The sequence below is a fragment of the Oncorhynchus clarkii genome, chromosome 21 (assembly GCF_045791955.1).
Source record: "Oncorhynchus clarkii lewisi isolate Uvic-CL-2024 chromosome 21, UVic_Ocla_1.0, whole genome shotgun sequence".
Taxonomy (NCBI): domain Eukaryota; kingdom Metazoa; phylum Chordata; class Actinopteri; order Salmoniformes; family Salmonidae; genus Oncorhynchus; species Oncorhynchus clarkii.
This window is the reverse complement of record NC_092167.1, coordinates 13,427,694-13,450,691: the sequence shown is the minus strand read 5'-3', so window position 1 is coordinate 13,450,691 and position 22,998 is coordinate 13,427,694. Positions and strand designations below refer to the sequence as shown.

The window sequence follows — 22,998 nt, the reverse complement described above, 5'->3', positions numbered from 1 at the left end:
ATTGGGACGAATAATGATTAACTAGCTGTTAGGAGTAGTAGAGTGAAGGACATTGGATCAATGCTGATGCATCATGGTCAAGAGAACTTTCACCCATCTATTTTTCCATTATGATGTCACCTTTGCCCAGGTTTACCAGATTCGAGGAAGGGGTGTTTTTTTCCCACATATTTCTGTTCCTTTAAGGAAATATTGAGTAATATGTATGATCTTGATACCTCTAGTTATATTTATTTTAAAATGTAGTAATATCGAAGACTGCTGGCAACTGTCATGTGGAGAGTAGATTTAATTCTGATTATAACTTCATTATTTTTCGTTTTGACAATGGCATCGATGTTGTTAACAATAACTGTTGTGAAGAGTTTCTCATACTGTACTCACACACACGTGAAGGTAAACATGCATACACACACACGCGCGCACACAAACATGCACGCACACACACACTTTCACAAATTAGAGGCACACACTAGACTTTATCTCACTACAATGTAGTTCTTTATTTTTTACAGAGAATGAAAGACATTGTCTGACATTAACATTTAGGATTTATTTTTCTTTCCTAACAAAAGGTCAACTTTTAGGAGCATGGGAAATACGAGATAAATAGTGTCTTTGGTGACATACATATATAAACATACAAAGATAACTTAAATATATTACTTTTCTTACATAGTACCGCTAATAATATATAATATGCACAAGTGCGCATGATATCATCTTCACTCCACTCATACTCATACAGATCTTTATCAAATGCAACATATACAATAACTCTCATCTGTCATTAAAAATAGACTTGCAATGTTTGAAATTCAAGTTGTGAGGAACTAACAACATTAAAGTGCTTTGCTCAGTTTGCTGTGACCCTAAAAGAGGCTTCTGACCTTAAGTATAATTAAACATTGAATGAGGAAAAACAGACTGGGATTGTGATGTGTCTGATCCCTGGCTAGGACGACTATACTATAAGTACCTACACATACACACTCACATACAGTCACATACACACTCACATACAGTCACATACACACTCACATACAGACGTGAACACACAACACAATCTCCTGCATCTCTTTACAACATAGGTTAAGTTAACAATGGCAGGCGATGGCAGCGTTACTTTTGATGTAAGACTGATGGAGAGTGTTTGTCTTAACACACAAGGGGAGGTATTAGTGGTCAAAGGTCGTAAATAATCTGGTGGTACGCAGTTTACCCAGACAAAACACTCAGCTATGCTTCTAGGAAAGGCTACGGACCCGCCAGTGACACAACACTGACGTGTAATTACAACACAGAGAAAAAGTACAGCAAAAACAACATGGCTCCAACAATAATCCAACAAACACGAGATTGGTTCCTGATTCTATATGTGGCCGTTCAGACACAAACACACACCTCTGACTGTGGTGGTTAAGAAGTCGAGAGATTCACCAAGGTTTTTAGCATTTGAAAAGCCTTTTAATGGTCTGTCACGAGACATTTATTAGCTCCATTACAGCAGAGACAATGGCATGTGTGTTTCACAACGCCTTTGAACAGATTAGATTTAAAGAACCAATGAACCACTGATTATGACCTGCGACCTGGCGCAGGTCATAATCTGAGATAGAAGTTGAGAGAGTGGTAGAGGGAGAGATGGTGAGATAGAGCGAGTGAGACAGAGAATCACTCCACGATTAAATGAGCTAACTCTAAAATAAAATAAAGCCCCAGTTTTGATTAAGACGATTCAGTCCAAAAAGACAAAAATAAGTCAAACAAAATGAAAGGGGGATATGGATGGAGGAATATAAGACCACACTATAGTATGATGTAGATCACACAAAAAACAAAATGACTGTCAAGTATTGTCAGATATTTGGTGAATTTAAACCACTTGCCCTACTAACTTAAATAGTTCTAGAATGACTTCATTGAGGCAACGCTGTGGTCAAAACAAAACAGTAAAAACCTGGACCCTAAAAGACTCTAAGCTAATTTTGGGAACTCCTGTGACTGTATAATTATGACACGTTAACCTAATATTTACATAGTTATAGTCATAAATACATGAATGTGTGACTAATGGCTGACCTGGTTTCTAACAGCAATAATAGCAACATCAGCAAGTTTGGATCAGTTATTGGAAAACTAATAGTCTGAACGTTGAGGATGATTTAAACTATTCTAATCCTCTGACATTGAGGATATGAAACATTTGAATGTGTTGCAAAGAGCCAGGCTGCATGATTATTATGGGTATTAAAGATGTCACAGAGACGTTGTGGCTTGTTTTTTCAGGTCGACAGACTCTGCACCTTTTGAAAGTTAGGCTAGTTTTTTGCATGCATGCTGAGTTGAGATTGTTTTTGGTTATTTCTAGTGAGGGCATCCGGCCCACCATTTCAGAGACAGTTATAACAAGGGGAAATGGGAATCTCAGGGCATATCTTTTTTTAATGATATTTTGTATCCAGATTTAAAATGTGGCACTCTGCCTCCCTTACTTTTGGTATCCGTGGTCTGTCATTACAAAGCCACAATGTAACAGTAGAGCACTTTGCTGTTGACTGTGCTAATTTAGACTCATTCGACATACTACAAGCATACAACGTAATGTATTGGTGTATACACACTAAACTACTAGTGTTTTTAGGATCTCAGTATTCATAACTGACCGGATTATTATTGATAATGACAAAGTAAGCCTCTAAATATTCCTGGTCAGTACTATTAATAGCAGATTTTGGGTTTGGGTTGGCAACTTGTGATGCTTTAGTTATACGGTCCCCTGGGCAAGGCACGGTCAAGGTTTCTTTTGTTTATAAATACTGCAGACGATGTGTACCGTGGCGGTACAACTAAAGAGATTAGGTCTGATTGGTTAAATTGCCGTAAACATAAAGTCGAGACTTAGTGGGAGAACTTAAGAATCACGTGAAGGGGATCATATTTCCCACTCAGACCCTGGGATAATGGCAGCAGGACTGTTCACTGTGTTCAAGAGCCAACCAATAGATATCACCGCTAAAATAGATCCGCAATGATTCATAATAAAAACATTGAAAATCTCCATCTTGTATAGGAACTGAGTCATTGAAATGTTTACCCTCTTCTTTCTCTTTCTATAAACAGTCTCTACTAGACGAGTCCAGAAGCAGATCTCCATCCAGCCACTGCTGAACTTGACTATTATGCCTGAATGCGGCTGTCAAGGCTGTGGTCTGTTGAAACATACACTTCACAGAACCACAGACTGCTTCTGTCGGGAACATCATTGGCTGCAGATGAGAAAGGACTTACAGTAGGTTCTTGTCTGTAAGGTCAGTGTCTGTGTCTGTGAGGTCAGTGTCTGTGTCTGCCCACAAATGGTTGCTGGTGGTCTGTAAAATAGAGGATTACCCCAGATAGGTCAAACATGGTCCCTCAAATTGTTCTGGCAGATCTAAGGGGGCAGGGTTTAGGGTGGGGTAAAAGGGTTCATCGGGTCGTTTTGACGGGTCTTCAGGAATATATTCCCTCTGACAGGGATCTGATCCTAGCCCTGGTAGAAATCCACATGAGAAGCTTAAGTGTTTGATCAATGGGGCCAGAGCTAACTGCTGCTGTGGAGGTCATCAGGCATTATACAGACACGTCCAGTTGCGTTGGCTTGTGTTAAGTAGAAAGACAGGTGGACGGGAGCATTTATTCTTACATTAACAGGATTAGGAAGTCAAACTGAGCCCCTTGCAGCTCTTTGACTAGTCAGGAGTCCGGGAGAAACACAAAGACTTTGACGAGACCCAAATGTTCAGAGGATTTCTGGGTGACAGGTATTCGTTCCCAGGGGTGGTTGGTGGTGGGAAGCGTCGGCGATGAGGCTTTCATTCATGTCAGATTCCTTCATCTTAAACAGCATGATGCGTTTTTGAGGTGTACAGAGGAGTAAGGCAAATGTCATTCAAAAAGTACGTAATTTCAGGATCTAAAAAAGGTGTGGACTACATCTAATACTAATGCAAAGGCTATCTGTGATTCATAAAATAGAGATAAATGTCTATATATTGAAGTTTGCTGGGGTGTTTATGTTTTCAGGGAAGAGAGGGAGAAGTATCTGTCAGTCGCTCATCCGTAACTATGCGGACTCCGGGGGTTAATGGGGGAGGAGTCTTCCCGTCCGCTCTGGCCAATCAGCTGATAGAGCCGGTGGCTGAGGTTCTGAACCTGGCAGGTTCCCAGGGCGCACCCCACTCTCATCAGCTGGGGGTGGTGGTGACCCCCTCGTGACCCTGAGTGGGCATGGCGACGACCTCTTGACCCCATCCGTTGTGGCTCCACGCCCTCCTCACGCCTTGCCCGTACCAGAGCTTCAAGATGGGCTGTGTTCATGACAGTGGGTGGTGTGTCTCTGCGGAGGTAGCCAGGCAGCCATTTTGGAGATCTGGTGGAGGACTGGAGGTCTGATGAAGGGCTGGAGTCTGTTGGGCTGGCGAGTTCGGTGCCAGTTTCTGGAGTGAAGATCTCCTCCTCTCTCAGCGCATGAAGCTTCTTAAGCAGCTCCAACCTAGGAAGACAGAAAACAAATAAAACGTCGTTAAGATTGATGTCTGTATCTTTCCACTCTGGTTCAATGCTGACAATTGAATCAGAGAAGTCATTTTAGAACTGGCCTAGTTATTCTCAGACTGATGTGAAGCACACTTCCAACAGCATTTTATGTCAACACACACTGACAGTAAATGTTACACATGGAATGGGCATAGTGAGGGTTGATGTGTCACCATCCTGCCTTAATGCATTTTAGAAGACTAATGGCCTTTCAGCACAGGAACAAAACAGCATGGGGACCTGGCTGCTGTCCATTTATTATGATAATTTCAACATACTGGACGTCACAACTATTGAGACTTCATGTTCACTTTAGCTAAAGCAAACAGTCAGAGTGGCTCTGGAGATTGACTGACTATCTCCTCAAGGGTCCACAGGACGGAGGCATCACTAAGTTTCAGGAACAGCCTGTTTAGCAAACACATCTCAGATTGACTCTGGCTTTAGTGCTGAGGAGGAGGAGGCCCTGCCATCTGTTCTCTTCTTGACGATGACACTAGCTGCTCAACTCAAACTTGGCACTGGGGATGCTATTCTCTGAACTGTTGTGGGTGTGTTTGCTCAGAGGGCTCGAATTTGTGTCTCTGTGTCTTAGTTTGTTACAGATGCCATAAATAGGTAGAGGCTCGTGCACCTAGCGGATGTCATATTGACGAAGCACTGGCCACAGTGAGTCAGGGAATTTCATTCTCAAAATGGCGCCAGTGGGTGTAGGTATATCAAGCCTAAATTATTTTAAGTTGTAAGTATGACTTTTGTGTGCTAAATGTCCTCCCATGATAAAGTTAGAACAAGGAAGAGAAAACGTCCCTTTTGTATCCTTTTTCCATTTTAAAGAGACACAGAAACATTTCCACAGCATCAGGTTCTGACCGGCTTCCAACTGCTCTTTAGGAGAAGCAGTAATGATGGTTGGCTTACAGCATAATTATAAAAAGAGCAGCGCTCTCCGTGTGAAATGCTGACTGGATTGTGAGAAATAACAGGGTAGGCCTACTGTAGAATGCCACTATGCCAATGGTAACCAACCAATCTCTGTACAGACACAGCGAGAAGTGGCTATATTAATGAACAGGGTTCCAAACCCTTCTCTGCCTCCTCAAGGCGGTCTCTTAGTTAATGTGTTCAGTGCCTTGGCCAGGCTCTTGCCAAACATGTTGTTCGTGGTCAAAATTCTGCAGACCACAATCATGACTGAGCATTTATGGGTTTGTTCAACCAATTTAACCTCAAACTGAGTTTTGTGTTGCGGGCTTGAAGCCCAACATAACTAGCCAATCTAGCTACTTCACAAACAAAAACATAGTGCTATTCCAGCAACAGCACCATGACTGGTCAGTCAGTGAAAGTTTCAAGGTAGCTATATTTGACATGTACACAGAGTTCCAACACAAAGAAAAACTTAAACACTTCCGGCGCCGACAGAGATGGCCGCCTCGCTTCGCGTACAAGCATTTCGCTACACTCGCATTAATATCTGCTAACCATGTGTATGTGACAAATAAAAATTTGATTTGAAGAAAACACTGAATCACCTGTGTCTCCCTGCCATCCAGCCTGTTTGCCCATACGGGGCAGGGCCCTGGTGCCTGGTGATGGTGGGTGTCACTGGTAACCACTGTGGTAATGTCGAGGGAGCACTATTTCCAGGAGCACCTAGTCATTCAGCTCTGTCCTGTGGCCATGGCATTTCCCAGTCACACACGCCTTCTGTGCCAAACACCATGCTGACAGACAGGCACAAATTGTATTTGACTGCGCGGAAGAAGCTACATTCATACAGTATACCGCATAAATACTGCAATGTGGTTGTTATAGAGATTTGGATAGTCTATATTCATTACAGTAAACTTGACCTTCTGTACACAAAATGGCTGAAATACAATCTTCTGTACAGGCTCAGTCTTCTTTTGTGTTTGGAATCCATGGTGGAAAATGTGTTTCTCACACAGGAGGAAGGAGGAAACTTAATCCGTTCGGAAAGAAGAGATGGTGAATAAACAAAACAAAGGTAAAACAGCTCCAGAACAGCTTCCTTTGGGAGTCCCTGGACAAAAACAGGACTGATGGGGTGTGTAGACTGCCAGTACCAAACAATGCCCACTGAGCACACACTGATTGAATCAATGTTGTTTGAAATGACATTCAACCAACATGGAATAGGTGTTGAATTGATGTCTGTGATCAGTGGGTGTGCTGTACCAAGCTTCACATCCATAGAAAAATTGATAGATTTTATTGTACACCGGATAGGTGTAGTCAAATGTGTTGTTTTACAGGGTCAGCCATAGTAGTACAGTGCCCCTGGAGCAAATTAGGATTAAGTGCCTTGCGCAAGGGCACATCAACAGATTTTCCACCTTGTCAGCTCAGGTATTTGAAACACCGACCTTTCGGTTAGTGGCTCAACACTCTAACCGCTAGTCTTCCTGCTGCCCTAAGACATTGTGTCAGTCCCAATCCACCCCATTGACCAAGTAGTTTGTGTGTGTGTTTGTGTGTGTGTGTGTGTGTGTGTGTGTGTGTGTGTGTGTGTGTGTGTGTGTGTGTGTGTGTGTGTGTGTGTGTGTGTGTGTGTGTGTGTGTGTGTGTGTGTGTGTGTGTGTGGTGTGTGTGTGTGTGTGTGTGTGTGTGTTCTAATGCCTATTTCCACCCCTGGTAGAGCAGTAGTGGACTTTGTGGCTCACTCAGCGCTGGAATCTCCCATAACACACCATGTCGCCCCGAGCCCGACCCAACGCAGCAGACAATGGCTGCTTCGCTAGTCAGGCTATTCTGGGCTGGCAGACAGCCATAAAGACCCTGTGATGTCGTTAAAAAAACATTTTCTTGGAGAATTAGTAACTGGACAGAGGCGGAGAAGGAGAAAAAAAGAAGAAAGAATGAGTCTGCTGTTTAAAGGAGGTTAACCGTGTTTGGGTTTCTGTGGGGTTCACCTCCCACCTAGGGAGTTCGTGGCATGTCCTTTTGTCCTCCTCTCCTCTCTGTTACACCATCTGACCGGACCGCCTTACTTCCACCTGACACTGATGCCCTTAGACTTTTATATAGCTTTTATATAATGGCTTCACAAGCAAGTTTGAACTTGTCTGTTTTGTCCCTTGGGCCAGCCAGGACCCATTTGTATGTATCTGTGCTGGAGGGCTCGGATGGACCCGAAGGGAGCGTTTTGGCCAAAGACTTTGGACCGGAGGTGTGACTGTGAGTCAGTGTGCCCAGAGCACATGCTCCTCTCCAGTTTCGTTGGGATGTTGTTCTGATCCCACAATAAGCCTTTTGGCCACCGTGTTCTAGCCCACAGCCAGGAGAAGGCAGCAGCACCATGTACTGTAGGCCGGCCCAACGTGGGAACTCTCTCACTGGATCACATCTGATCTGACAGCCCGTCTAATTTGGCTATTGAGAAAGTAATCCTGCAAATTGACAGTAATGGAGGTCTTTGTGATTGGGAGACGATCAAAGAGCTTCACATTCTTGGAAACATTCACTCACTCAACACTCGTTTTCAGCACCATCTGATCTGTGGACGATTATTTTAAAAAAGTCACATTTTCATTGGAGGGCATTAAGCTAAAAGTCACTCAGCCTGGGGAACTTTATTTTACCTTTATTTAACTAGGCAAGTCAGTTAAGAACAAATTCTTATTTTCAATGACGGCCTAGGGACAGTGGGTTCACTGCCTGTTCAGGGGCAGAACAACAGATTTGTACCTTGTCAGCTCAGGGATTTGAACTTGCAACCTTCCGGTTACTAGTCCAACGCTCTAACCATTAGGCTACTCTATAACGGGCAGAGGGAGGGGGTTTTGAGGGTTTGATAAAAGGGTAAGCTGATCCCAACTCCTTTGTGCTGCAGTGTGGTGTTGTTCTTTCGTATTACTCCCACAGTTTAGACGGAGGTTTAGGTCTGGAATCACAACTGAGACCCACTAATGGAACCACCACAACAGGGTGATTCCACACCAGCGGGAGCGGGAAATATTTTTGGGATTTACATTTGAGTCATTTAGTCATATCCAGAGCGACTTACAGGAGCAATTCGGTTTCTCAGATTGTTCTGACAATTCTCACATAGAAACTTGATTGGGGGGGCAGGATGTTTAACACGTTTTTTTTTATTTCTATCACAAGCCATTTTTTTTTAAATCATGATGAAATTAGCCATTTTATAGCCTTTTTAGTATACATGCCTCCTATAAGACCCTATGATCTGTGAACTGTACATAATACAGACAACATCTGTCATTATAGGCCTTATAGTGTTCTCTCTGAAATACACATTTTCACATTAATTTATTCAACATTAAAAATATTCATATTAATCTCAAAACTATCCTTTTTAGACATTCTCTTCAAACACGTAACATTTCCAGAGTGGGCTCTCTGGTACCTTTAATAAAATGACCAATTTTATACATATACATGGACATGATAGGTCATTAACCAATCACAGCCTCATGTAGGATTGCACATTCAGCAAATCACCAGCAGAGGGAGTTCCCTTTGAATCTATTTTCCCATTCACTGTGTTGGTGGTGCTCAAAAAATTGATCATAACTTCAGAATTAGCAGAAAGCCCACACTGGAAATGTTATATACTTATATATATTGTTCCAAAAAAAATCTTAAACTAAATCAAAAAAGGTCAATTTGAGATATTAATATTTGAATGTTGAATAAATGATTTTTTTAAATCATTTTTTTATTTCAGAATCTAGACATACACTACTGGGGAAAAGTTTTAGAACACCTACTCATTCAAGGCATTCATTCTTTATTTGTACTATTTTCTATATTGTAGAATAATAGTTAAGACATCAAAACTATGAAGTAACACGTGAAACATGTAGTAACCAAAAAAGTGTAAAACAAATCAAAATATATTTGAGATTTGAGATTCTTCAAATAGCCACCCTTTGCCTTGATGACAGCTTTGCACACTCTTGGCATTCTCCAACCAGCTTCACCTGGAATGCTATTCCAATAGTCTTGAAGGAGTTCCCACATATGCTGAGCACTAAGTTTTAAAAAATAAAGAAAAACCCTTGAATGAGTAGGTGTTCTAAAACTTTTGACCGGTAGTGTACTCCATATTTTAGAGCACACTATAAGGAGTATAATGACACCGAGATGTTATCTGTTCCATGTACAGTTCACGGATCGTAGGGTCTTACAGGAGCTATGTTTAGGTCTAAAAAGGGCCTAAAATGGCTACTTTCATCATGATTTCCTCAAACATTGCTTGTGGTACAAATGTAAAAAGCAGTTCAAACATCCTTTCCCCAATGAAGTTTCAATGTGAGAATTGCCAAAACAATATGAGATACCAAAAATATGTTCCGCTGGCGTGGAATCGCCAATGTCCCACCAGCCCCAGCCTGATGCTCTCCTCTGCCCCAGTAAGGCCCCCTCAGAGAAGGGTAAGCCTTGGCCAGCACCAGACCCTTCATACATGCTTATACCCAGGGGGCTGGAGCCTACCATGGGGTGCCTTAATCAACAGTAAATGTGGCACATTCATACATAATCCTCGCCAGGCCCCATGCAGCTAACTGAGGACAGATTGTGGAGACAGAAATAAGCAAAAGGCGATTTATTTGTGAATGAACCATTGCCGACGCTTGTTCTCCATGCATTGGTGGTTTTATAACCTCTTGTGTTGATGATAAGTACGTGCTGAGGCGTGATTTAGCACTTTCCTCATCATGCACTGCATTGGGTGAAAGTGTACACAGTTGCTAAAGTCCATGGCTTGAAAGAACGACTGCCACATATCCACTTAAGTGTGGACTTAAGTGTGTAGTGGTTTGGGAATTGGGAGACGGACTTCAAACCACACAGTGGTTCCAATTGTACTGTGGCGGCCACTCACAGCTGCAGTGCTGACTCCTGATTGAGGCCTGATCTCCATCGGTACTGTAGGTATCCATCCACACTACAAATGACTGTACTTAGCTAGAATAACACCTACATTTTTCTCAACCACCAACAAGAGTTTAGTCCTTCTCTCCTCAGACCTCAGAGCTCCATCTGTGTTCCTTCTTCAGCCTTTATCCTGTGTTATTTCTTTAATACTGACAGTATACACACAGACAGACAGATATACTGTACAAGGATTGTCACGATTCCAGTACTGCGATAGTCAGAAGTATCTTGGCAAGTCACATTAGTTAATTTTGCAATCTATAGCACTCAAAATTTCACGTAAAGTAGGTTTTTATTGTACCATAGAGTTTTGTGTAATTCGTGTTTTCTTTATTGCCATGGAAAATCTGGTATCGTTGTATCTCAAGACTGGTATCGTGACAACCCTAATCCATACATACATACATACATACACACACACACACACACACACACACACACACACACACACACACACACACACACACACACACACACACACACACACACACACACACACACACACACACACACACACACACACAAGCATTTTGCCATGGTCAGGATATCAGTGCAGAGTGGAAGCATTTTCTTTATAGATGTGGACGGTGGAATTTAGGTCTTAGCCACTAATCCACTGTGGAATTCTGAGCTGCCTGGTGGGAGACTGGTTCCCCCTCTTCTTTAGGCCTGGTCATAATGACCCCCACGGAGCACAGAGAGAGAAGGAGAAAGAGAGAGAGAGAGAGAGGGAGGGAGGGTCATGGTAGTGTTTATGTGGTAGATACATTACATCTCCATACATCGACCTCTGTTTACAGTGTGGCCCACATCAGAGCAGCCATGCTTCCTCAGAGCAGAGGTCTAACCTCAGAGTCATACTTACTGCCTCTCACAGAGCAATCTACAGGGCCAGCTGGGGTTATATCAGACTGTGAGGCACGCAAAGTGTATTTAAGTACATAAAAGATAACTGGAGTAAAGTTTAAGTATTTATGAGCCATATTAGTCAAGGTAATGTTCATGTTATGTCTTTGATATTGTATAAGCATATCTATAAATCTATATAAAGTTAATGTATATAGAGTTATACAATCTATCACCATCTAATGGATGCAAAGAGCATCTGATATATTACTCAGAAGACAACAGTATGTCCTCTGGGTGGTGGATGATGATGCAATGTGCCTGATTCTGGGGTAAATATTGTGTTGGGACAATGGATGGGTGTTGACGTCTGAATTGCATGCAGGGGGCTTGGCCCTGACACTTGCCCCATATGGGGTGACAGAGGGAGTTAATGATTTAGGAGGAGGATGGACAGACGGGAAATACATTGTTTTTTTTCTGTCCAGTCGGGATCCTGAGCAAATTCACACCCACAATACACACAGACTCAAATACACACAGACTCAAATACACACAGACTCAAATCCACAGACTCAAATACACACAGTCTCAAATACACACAACCTCAAATACACACAGGCTCAAATACACACAGACAGACCAGTAGTCGACACATACACAGCCCCTCTTTCTAAAGAGAATATGCTTTACACTAACACACACGCTCAATACACAAACTGTGTTCATCCTGTCCGGGATGTCTGACATGTCATATCATTGACCTCTGTCCCAGACTGTGTGGAAGTAATGGGTCGTCATGACAACAAGCACATAACAGCACATCAGCTCCAGTAACATGCCTCTCTCTGGGGCGCCCTGCACCCCACAGCTGGAATCCACAACGTAAAACTGCTTCGTCTCTAAAGCCATAATTAAGCCATATTGGTTTGGCTCTGGCCTTCAACTATTTTCTCTCAAGCTGTTACTATATGCACAATGAAGGGTATACTTTGTATTGTGAATGGCCATGATCAGGACATAAATCACTTTATCGGTACAGAGAAACAATGACCAAACACACCCATCACACCTCAGTCTGAAAAGGGGAAAGAGAGGAGGAGCAATGAGGCCTGTGTTATTGTTATCAGCCTGTGATGGGATCATCATGTGTGATGGGAAGGACAGAGCGTTTGGTATAGAGGGAAGAAAAAGTGGGACATTTACTGAGTAAATAAATAGATAAAAGGAGGGAAGAAAGCAGAGGGAGAAACCAGAATGAAAGAGGGAGAGAGAAGAGAGAAAACAGAATTGGAGAGAGAGTGAGGAAAAAGAGAGAGGACATTATGAATCGCCTTTCCATCACCAAGGGAACATCCCGAGGGGATTTCTAGGAACGATAACCCCTCACACAGCCACAGCTTGGACAAGACAAACAGACTCCCTCTTATTGAACTGTTTGTTTTTGAAAAGCTGCTGTGTTCACTCAAACACACTGATAGAGAGCACTGATGCAACCACAACCACATCCACCATTACCCACAAATTCTGTCCCTGCTGTTTTAAATGGAAAGTTAGTTCTGAGAGATTGAAGTCTTAACAACCATTGGGAAGCAGAAATAGCCCAACCCTGCTGGGAGCTCAGACTGACATAAACAGAGAGGTGTTTGAGTCATGTTTCCCTTTGCTTCGATTTGATTTCAGCAGCAGGTGTTTGTCCAATGCGCAGACACACAGGCACACAGACACACACGCGCACACACACCTGTAGACAGAGGTTGTTGAGCTAAGTCCGAACCTCCAGCATTGGGGCCCTCCTGTCAGAATAGGGTCACCTTATAAGGAGACTGTTGTCTGGCACATCCATCTCAGCCCTGCCAATCTAGTCCATGCAGGGTAAAAACAACCCTCTTTTTCCACATCCTCATAAGTCAATAACCTCAATTATGGGCCATAAAGACTTGCCAGTCCATTCATGAATGCACGTCAGCAAAACGTGACATTTATCACTTTTCTGTTGAATGTTGATTCCCCTACAATGTCTGAGTGCAGATACAGTGCCTTCGGAAAGTATTTAGACCTCTTTACTTTTTCCACATTTTGTTACGTTACAGCCTTATTCTAAAATGGACTTAAAAAATAATAATCCTCAGCAATCTACACACAACACCCCATAATGACAAAGTGAAAAAAGGGTTTTAGACATTTTTGCAAATATATATATATAAATATATAAAATGTATTTACAGGAGTATTCAGACCCTTTGCTATGAGACACGAAATTGTGCTCAGGTGCATACTGTTTCCATTGATCATCCTTGAGATGTTTCTTGATTGAAGTCCACCTGTGATAAATTTAATTGATTGGACATTTAATTTCGAAAGGCACACACCTTTCTATATAAGATCTCACAGTTGACAGTGCATGTCAGAGCAAAAACCAAGCCATGAGGTAGAAGGAATTGTCCGTAGATCTGGGGATCTGGCACAGATCTGGGGAAGTGTACCAAAAAATGTCTACAGCATTGAAGGCTCTTTCTAGAGCTGGCCACCTGGCCAAACTGAGAAATTGGGGGAGAAGGGCCTTGGTCAGGGAGGTGACCAAGAACCTGATGGCCACTCTGACAGAGCTCTAGACTTCTTCTATGGAGATGGGAGAACCTTTCAGAAGGACAACCATCTCTGCAGCACTCCACCAATAAGGCCTTTATGGTAGAGTGGCCAGACAGAAGCCACTCCTCAGTAAAAAGGCACATGACAGCCCGCTTGGAGTTTGCCAAAAGGCACATTAAAGACTCTCAGACCATGAGAAACAATATTTTCTGGTCTGATGTAACCAAGATTGAACTCTTTGGCCTCAATGGCAAGTGTCACGTCTGCAGGAAACCTGGCACCATCCCTACGGTGAAGCATGGTGATGGCAGCATCATGCTGTGGGGATGTTTTTCAGCGGCAGGGACAAGGAGACAAGTCAGGATAGAGTCAAAAATGAACGGAGCAAAGTACAGAGAGATCCTTGATGAAAACCTGCTCCAGAGGACTCAGGATCTCAGACTGGGGCAAAGATTCACCTTACAACAGGACAACGACCCTAAGGAGACAGCCAAGGGTCAGCAGGTAGCCTAGTGGTTAGAACGTTGGACTAATTACCGAAAGGTTGGACTAGTAACCGAAAGGTTGAAAGATCGAATCCCTGAGCTGACAAGGTAAAAATCTGTCGTTCTGCCCCTGAACAGGGCATTTAACCCACTGTTCCTAGGCCATCATTGAAAATAAGAATTTGTTCGTAACTGACTTGCCTAGTTAAATAAAGGTTTTTTTTAAATTTAAAAGACAATGCAGGAGTGGCTTCGGGACAAGTCTCTGAATGTCCTTGAGTGGCCTAGGCAGAGCCCGGATTTGAACCCGATCTAACATCTCAGGAGAGACCTGAAAATAGCTGTGCAGCAATGCTTCCCGTCCAACCTGACAGAGCTTGAGAGGATCTGCAAAGAAAAATGGGAGAAACTCCCAAAATACAGGTGTGCCAAGCTTGTAGTGTCATACCCAAGAAGACTTGAGGCTGTAATCACTGCCAAAGGTGCTTCAACAAAGTTGAAAGGGTCTGAATACTTATGTAAATGTGATATTTCCATTTTTTTTTATAAATTTGCAAGGGGGTATTGTGTGTAGATTGATGAGGGGGAAAAAACAATTTAATACATTTTAGAATAAGGTGGTAACCTAACAAAATGTGGAAAAAGTCAAGGGGTCTGAATACTTTCCGAAGGCACTGTATAAAACAAGATAACAGTGGTGTCACTGACCTAATATGAATAAGTCTCAACAAATGATCCTCTCCAGATCCCTTGGTTGATCATGTCTGAGTTACCAGGCCAACAACACAACTCATGGACATTTTTTGGAACCTGTCAGTGTGTCCTACAGTGCTAACCCACATTAGAGGAACATTCTAGATACAACCAAGTGCCTTACTTCACTTGCCCCAAAAAATGACTAACAGGTGAAAATGTTCCACTTTTAGCTTTGAACATCCCAGATTTCTATGTAAAGGCATAGCTCTTGGTGAAGGTAATCATGTGTTTTAATTGGTTTCTCTCATTGATAGAGTCCAGGTTCCTGTCAGTCTCCCACCAGAAGAGGGCATGCAGACACTGACTCTACCCTGACTCTACCCTCTAGTTCTCACTGCACTAAAACACACCAGAGACTGGAGTCTTCACTAGTGCACTTCTCCTTCACTTTGAACAGGCACGTCTGCCCACCCAATGAAATAGGAAATGGGTATTATTGACCAATTCCCTATGATCTTGGGATTTTACTACCACGTCACACATAGAAGAATAGCAGAGTGGGAAAATACAAGTGCCCCTCATTACAGTATTACAGTACAGTAGCCAATGGCTAAAACGTTGCAGGAATTCAGCTAAATGTCAACATGAGGAGGACTGTTTTTTCCACCTCTGCTATCATATGTCCCACATGAGGTCATATCCCACATGAGGTCATATATACTGCTGTGTTAGGAATATGACCTCATGTGACCTCAAACTACTCAAACCAAATCTAATTGGTAAGACAAACACACAACCATATATATGTTGCATTCCAAAATATAGTCACACGTGAATAAGATAAAGTAGATGGTTTGGCGCAATAAACCTTGACTTTGAACGCTGACACAAGTAGCTAGCACTTTCGTTTAGGGACCTATAAAGAACTGTACGGAAGTCTTTCATGAATACGGCCAGATTTGATGTAACATGTATCTCGGTCGTTACATGGGTAATATATCAATCAAATAGTTAACAGTGTGTAATGACGCGCCTAACCTGCGCTTCAGTTTGTGTTTGTAGCGCAGTGTGGAAAAATATGATGCAATGACGGTCGTATTGTCCTCTGTCCCATTAGTTAATGTGAGTTTTTGGACTAAATTCAGTTGCATCATATAAGAACACACATTCTGAAGAGTACGCTTTATTATGCAGATGGAATAAATGCGTAATTTCGTCAAGGTACCCATTTTTCAACATAGTGGTCATGGATAAGATAGCACTCGTTAGCCTACACTATCAAGAAACTTTAAGTCAACACAAGTGTTTAAATCCCATAACAGACCTAGCCCAATGGAGAGAGCAGTGCAAACCAGAGACTGCGCAAGGCGCGCATGGATGAACTCTCAATCCATTCTAAAAACACGGATTCCCCTCAAACTTTACCACATTGTCATATCATAACTACAGAGTCCCCTGGTTATCTGAGCGGGAGCGCATGTTCCCTGTATCACGTCTGTCTTGCTCTGACCTTGCCCGCCAGGACTACTCTCTATCCGTTATCTCCCCGAAACAAACACTTCAGCGTACTTTATGCCATTAACCTCGACATTATATATTAAGTGGTTCATCGGTTTGTGGTTTGACAGTGTGATTTAATTTTAAAAAAACAGTAGGCTAAAAAAAGGTGCACGTCAATTCACCAAACACCGGCAGAGTCATTGGACATTCAAGAATAACCAATTTCATAATAATGCATCTCATCCATCACTGTATTTTCCGAATCGTGGAATAAAATAAGACTACATGTGGCCTATATTTGAATTAGACCTCCAGATTTCCTATCGAAATAGCATCAGCTTTTATATATCCAATAAGCCCTCCAGAAGAACATTTCTGTTCAATAATCATCACTTCCAGAAAGGATCACTCGTAGAAAGTGAAAGAGAAGGAACTGGAACGCACGTTCAATATAGGAAGGTAATGTAATGTCTTTCTTCCTACCTGTTTCTCTCCAGACGGTCTGCGACCGGGAGAGCCAGGAGCTGCTGGAGGGAGAGTAGGCTGATGCAATACACAGTAACCGGCAGAAGTGAACGCATCTCGGGACGAGTTCTCACACACACCCCTTGGGAAGGAGGGTGTTCCCAAACCACCTGGACGATGTTCAACTCCCGGGGAAGAAAAATTCCTAAATGTTTTGGTATTTAAGCTAGTACTGATATCCAGGCCACAATGTGTGAGACAGTCAAATGATCCTGTGATAAACAGAGAATAAAAAAAGGAAAGAAAAGTAAATACAATTGTCTAATTTGATCAGGATATTGATTAGGTTATATTATCGAAATATGCACGAAATACAGTTATTTTGCAACAAATATTCAAGAGTGCCTGTGGGACACCTGCAAGTGCATTATTCACTCACTATTCAGTAGCCTAATCATGCGTACAAAGTGTACGAACCACTCTATGTGTGGCCAATTGAAAGCTATGCATAAAGAAACCTCAAGCACTAAAGAAAAGTTTTTTTTAATATATATCCAGCTAGACCCATTTTTTCATATTTTACACAACAATTATATTGCATTTCAAATTATAGCTATAATAACTCATATAAAATAGTACATTTTATGAATGTTAGTAATATCTTACGAATATGAGGATTTTCAGAAATATTCTCGTAGGTCTAAGTACTTTCCCACGGATCTAACAAGTGTTGGTCAAGATGAAATTCTCAGATTCAACTTCTGAAGTTGAGCGAGACGACATTGTGCTTATAAATACTGAGTGGGCGGGACTCATTCTGAACGGGTGTACCTGGTAGGCTCCGTGGTTTGGTCGGATAACTTATTCCTCATTCACTAAATGACATGGATGTGTGCATGTTGAAGTGTGCCATTTACAACTATGTTGTTGGTTTTGGTGGCAAATGCCAACTGAAATGCCAAAATGATGATGGTTCTTGACTGGTCAAAGACCTTCCAAGAACTTAGTTATAGATATTAATATTTAAGATAGATTTTTAAGAAAGATCCATACTAATCCTTAACCAACCATTGATCCAAATGTTGTTTTATTAACAATTTCCCATACTATATGTCATGCAAACAAATGGTGGCATATTCTCAAAATTATTTTCTCAGACTTCTATCATGTATTTTTCACCCCTCCCTTTCCCTTCTCTCTTATCTTTGCCTTCAACACCAAGTGAGCCTGAGGGATAGGTATAGATAGTTCTCTTTCAGATTCCTCTGAATTTTGGACAGACACACCCATGGCTACACATTCTAAGTACTGCCCAATGTGCTATTGATACGTTTGCTTCCTGATTATGCCACAAACATGCATTTATTCTACATTTTCCAGAACTATAAGGAAATATGACCTCACAAAGAGTACCATGTGACCTATGATAATGAGTGGTTACAGTGGCTATCATACAGATTGATGCCACCAGGGCTATAAAGATCACGTGCAGCTAATTTGTTTAGGACATTTTCTTCCTGTATACAATGAGGATGTTGTCATTTGTGTTTAGTAACCTTACTACGGCGTTGTAGATGTGTCAGTCACATGTTTATCCTAAAACGGACTAACACGAGTCATATTCCACTCAGTGTCCGTTGGGAAAGTGGGTGAGTCTGTATTGTCTCCCGAGCTTAGCAAGCATGAACACCTGCGCTCTATCCTGTTTGTGACATGTTTTATTAATTAGGCTGCACAGTCATAACGTACATACCTGATCCACACAAAACACAGAGGAGAGTTACGAAGTTATGCAACCGTCATTTCAGAGAAAACTGACCAAATGTGTTGCCAAAGGTTGAGTGTCTTTCCTAGTTTAGGAGAGCCCCCTTGAGCTTCAGCTTGGGTTGATATAAACTATAGAGTGGGGAAAGTAAATGTAGGGAATATAGGTCTGAAACAGAGCACCCCTGAAGAATTACATACATTTTGTTTGTTAAGTCAGTCAGACAATTTTCCACATTTTGAAATTCTCTCTCCCCCCTCTCTGTTATGAATTGTGTTTTTAAGCCATGTTCATTACTCGCCAAATCGTCTGACTGCTGCCAATTTCCCAATTTCTCACCCTCCACTGTTGTCACTGTGTTTATTCCAGCAGTGTTGACGGCTTTGAAGTCCTCCATTAGTCTCTCATAATCATTATAATAACATTAGTATCAGTGCCCACACAGGTAATAGCCGCTAGCAGCCAAATCCAGCCTGGGCTGAAATTAAAGGATCAACCCTACAATCTACTATAATCTCTGGTTTGGTGTTATTTTCCCAGGGGGGGATCATAACAATGACACCGTAAACCAATCAGGAAGTCAACTCACCTTCTTCTTGACCTCGAAAGGCATCAGACAGGTCTAGCCTGTTACAGTGTTTAGTAAAAATGTATATTATACCATACATTACCCATCCATAAGCATGTTATAAACATGGCATTATAGCTACATAAAGCATTGTGATGTTCTGACCCTAATGAATGAGACATGTAATTCTCCTACTCTGTAGACGGCAATTAAAATTTGACCAAAGGTGAGTTCCCAATCAAGATTTTTTTTAAGTGACAAAAAGTCCAATAGTATATAACTTCACCCTTGCAAAACCAAGAGATGAATATCAACCGCAAGGATTCGGCAATGAATTACATGTATCTGAATTGGTAACTGATTGATTCAAACTGAGGTTAGGATGTATTGGATATCAAAACTGGACAGCTTTACCAGGATTTTGACCCATTTATGTAGCAATGAGCAGGCGTCATGTGACATCAGCCCCGTGAAGCAGTGCCCTCAGTGTACTGATGAACAGAGGGGTTACCGACTGGTTTGATCTCTAAGTCTGTCACGACTCCCGCCGAAGTTGGCTCCCCTGCCTGTTCGGGCGGTGCTCGGCGGTCGTCGTCACCGGCCTACTAGAAGTTGGCTCCCCTGCCTGTTCGGGCGGTGCTCGGCGGTCGTCGTCACCGGCCTACTAGAAGTTGGCTCCCCTGCCTGTTCGGGCGGTGCTCGGCGGTCGTCGTCACCGGGCCTACTAGAAGTTGGCTCCCCTGCCTGTTCGGGCGGTGCTCGGCGGTCGTCGTCACCGGGCCTACTAGAAGTTGGCTCCCCTGCCTGTTCGGGCGGTGCTCGGCGGTCGTCGTCACCGGGCCTACTAGAAGTTGGCTCCCCTGCCTGTTCGGGCGGTGCTCGGCGGTCGTCGTCACCGGGCCTACTAGAAGTTGGCTCCCCTGCCTGTTCGGGCGGTGCTCGGCGGTCGTCGTCACCGGGCCTACTAGCCGCCACCGATCCCTTTTCCTTTTCTGTTAGTTTAGTCTTATGAGTTGCACCTGTTCCTATTTGTGGTTTCTTGATTTGCTCGCCTATTTAAGCTTGTGAAGCCCGCTCTTGTTTGTGCGGGATTATTTTGTGTTCACGTTTTGAGTTGGAGGTGTTGTTGTGCTCCGGGCCGTGTTACCCTGTGTTTTGGGTTGGTCAATGTTTTTCGCCCGGTGTTTGGGCATGACCATTTTGTGCCGGAATAAATTGCCATTTTTCATTGAACCCTCTGCTCTCTGCACCTGATTCCTACCTTCCACTCCTAGTCATCCGTGACACAGTCATGCACTGGCGTTACTGGTTGTGTAATTGAGTAAGTGCTCTGTGCAGCACACACTGTGCTTGAAAAGATCCTCCAACTTTTACTCACTCTGGCTTTGAAATGGACCGACAGAGTGCCATGATGTCCTGTCGAAACAATGTCTTGGTCAAGCAATCAAAGGACATGAATCTGTGATTGTGCGACCCTGCTTTCTTTTTATATATGTATATAATTTAAAACAGGGTACACATACAAAATTATGCACTTGATTAAGAATCATCAAGGATGAACACCAAAAAGTCTACGACTTATTCCCATTGTGGTCCTCATTTTCAAGATAGCACGTAGAAAGTTTGGCATGTACCAGGATAAAAAAAAAACAGAAGCTAAAATTTAAGGCAAATTGGTTATTTAGTCATAACAACACAACATATCCATACTATACACAAAGGAACGTTATTTAGCCATCATCAATGGGCGTGGAGGGAATTCTCACAGAGGCACACTATCCAATAACCGGGATTTCACCTTCCTTTAAAAGCTACACAGATTGGGAATAGTTTTAACAGAGGCCGACTATTCCACTCAGCGGCTCCTTAGTATAAAAAAGTACCTTTCTCTGTCAGGCTTCTGAATCTATACACACACACACACGCACACACACACAATCCTAGCTTTAGTGTTATGGTTGTGTGAGTCTCTAACATGGGGAAAGTAGTCAGACAAATACCTTGGGGCTGCCCCATGGATGATCCTATGTACCAGACTAAGCCAAGTCTGTGTGACCTTTGACTCAACGGGCAGCCAGTTGAGCTCCTGAAACTGGCTTCTACCAATATGAGTACGTGGGCTCAGATTCAACACCAGCCTAATCAACTTGTTCTGGGCTCTCTGAAGCTTGCTTTTTAGTCGATTAGTTAAGCCTACGAACCATGAAGTGCCATTGTAACGTGGGGGAAATGCACAGAAATATTTAATTCCTGTAGTCGTACTACGCGAGGTAGATCCTTGGGACTAAGCTAAACATAACAGGTTCTTTGCATCAAAAGGGGGAGCATGGGAATCAGACAACAACAATGTATTTTCATTGTCACAAGAAATGCACAATCTCCTGGCCTACGTAATGTCCATATACTATCATCAGCTCCAGGAGCGCCGTACAACTGTACTACAAGACAGACTTCAATATCACACAAATAACACTAGGTTTATACATTCCATTCACATACTCAAACAGACAATAATAATGTGTTGCCACGGTCACGGAGGGCGTGCCCAGGGAGAAGGAGAGCAAGTCTAGGTGAAATATGGACGCCAGTGCCTAAACACACTACATGTACAATAATTCCTATTTCTCATACTTTATTAAAAACCACCATCACCGCTCCTGCCATCACAAGGCAAGCCAACCAGCACATAGTGAGGGGATCCCCTGAATGACACAAACAGGAAGGGTTTTATACAAAAGGCCACACCCTTAAATAACAATCACACACACCTGGCGCAGGCAGACCAACAAGCGTGCGTTCAAAATAGGTAGACGGTTCTAACCCTTTACACTAGCATCGTCAAAATGAGTGCATTAGCTAGCCCTTTCTTACCACGTACCTTAGTGACCATATACTCCCCCTCCGATGTTGCCATCTAGTGTACATTCTAAGTAATTGCCGACTGTTTTGGCTGTGAGTACCTCTCCTGCTAGCTGTACCCTGATGCCCGAGGACTTGTTTAGTTTCAATTTAGACCCCAACAGAATTGCTTCTGTTTTGCCAAGGTGCAGAGATAACTTGTTGTCTATGAGCCATGCATGGATGTTAGTGAGCTCTACATTCATTCTGCAGTGTGGTTGAGTTTTTGTGAGACACCAGGAGTGCAGAATCCTCTTCATACAGAAACAGGTTACATGAGCAAGCATCCTTTTTTATCATTAATGTACAGCAGGAATAACAGAGGCCCTAGCATGCTCCCCTGTGGCACGCCACAGTTTATGGATAGCCTCGGAGGGAAAACCATTTCCTTCTACCACTTGTTCCCTCCCCAACAAGTAGGACTCCCCCCATTCAAGAGTGGTACTGCCCAACCTCCTCTCTTCTTGTCACAGCCGATGTGACATTTTTGGGGTCACAGACTGGCTGATTGGTTGTGTAAACGTTCTGAAATTGCAAAATGTTTTACTATAATTTTACTGGAGCCCTTATAAACAGAGGCTCCCCAGGGGCGAAACAGAACATATTACACACCATAATCTGTGTAGAAATCATCTGTGCTGTCTAATGTTGTGTACATAGGGGGGTCAGGGGATATGTCT

General features: G+C 42.7%; 1 protein-coding gene across 1 annotated transcript; it reads right to left on the bottom strand.

The window, feature by feature from the left end:
- Nucleotides 1-478: 478 nt before the first annotated feature.
- Nucleotides 479-17,852, bottom strand: LOC139378594 (protein ADM2-like). The gene is made up of 3 exons (XM_071120908.1): nucleotides 17,754-17,852; nucleotides 17,106-17,359; nucleotides 479-4,534 (listed from the first exon to the last, which is right to left on the bottom strand). The coding sequence occupies exons 2-3, from the start codon at nucleotides 17,201-17,203 to the stop codon at nucleotides 4,096-4,098; spliced, it is 537 nt and encodes a 178-aa protein (XP_070977009.1). The 5' UTR covers nucleotides 17,204-17,359; nucleotides 17,754-17,852; the 3' UTR covers nucleotides 479-4,095.
- Nucleotides 17,853-22,998: the final 5,146 nt, after the last annotated feature.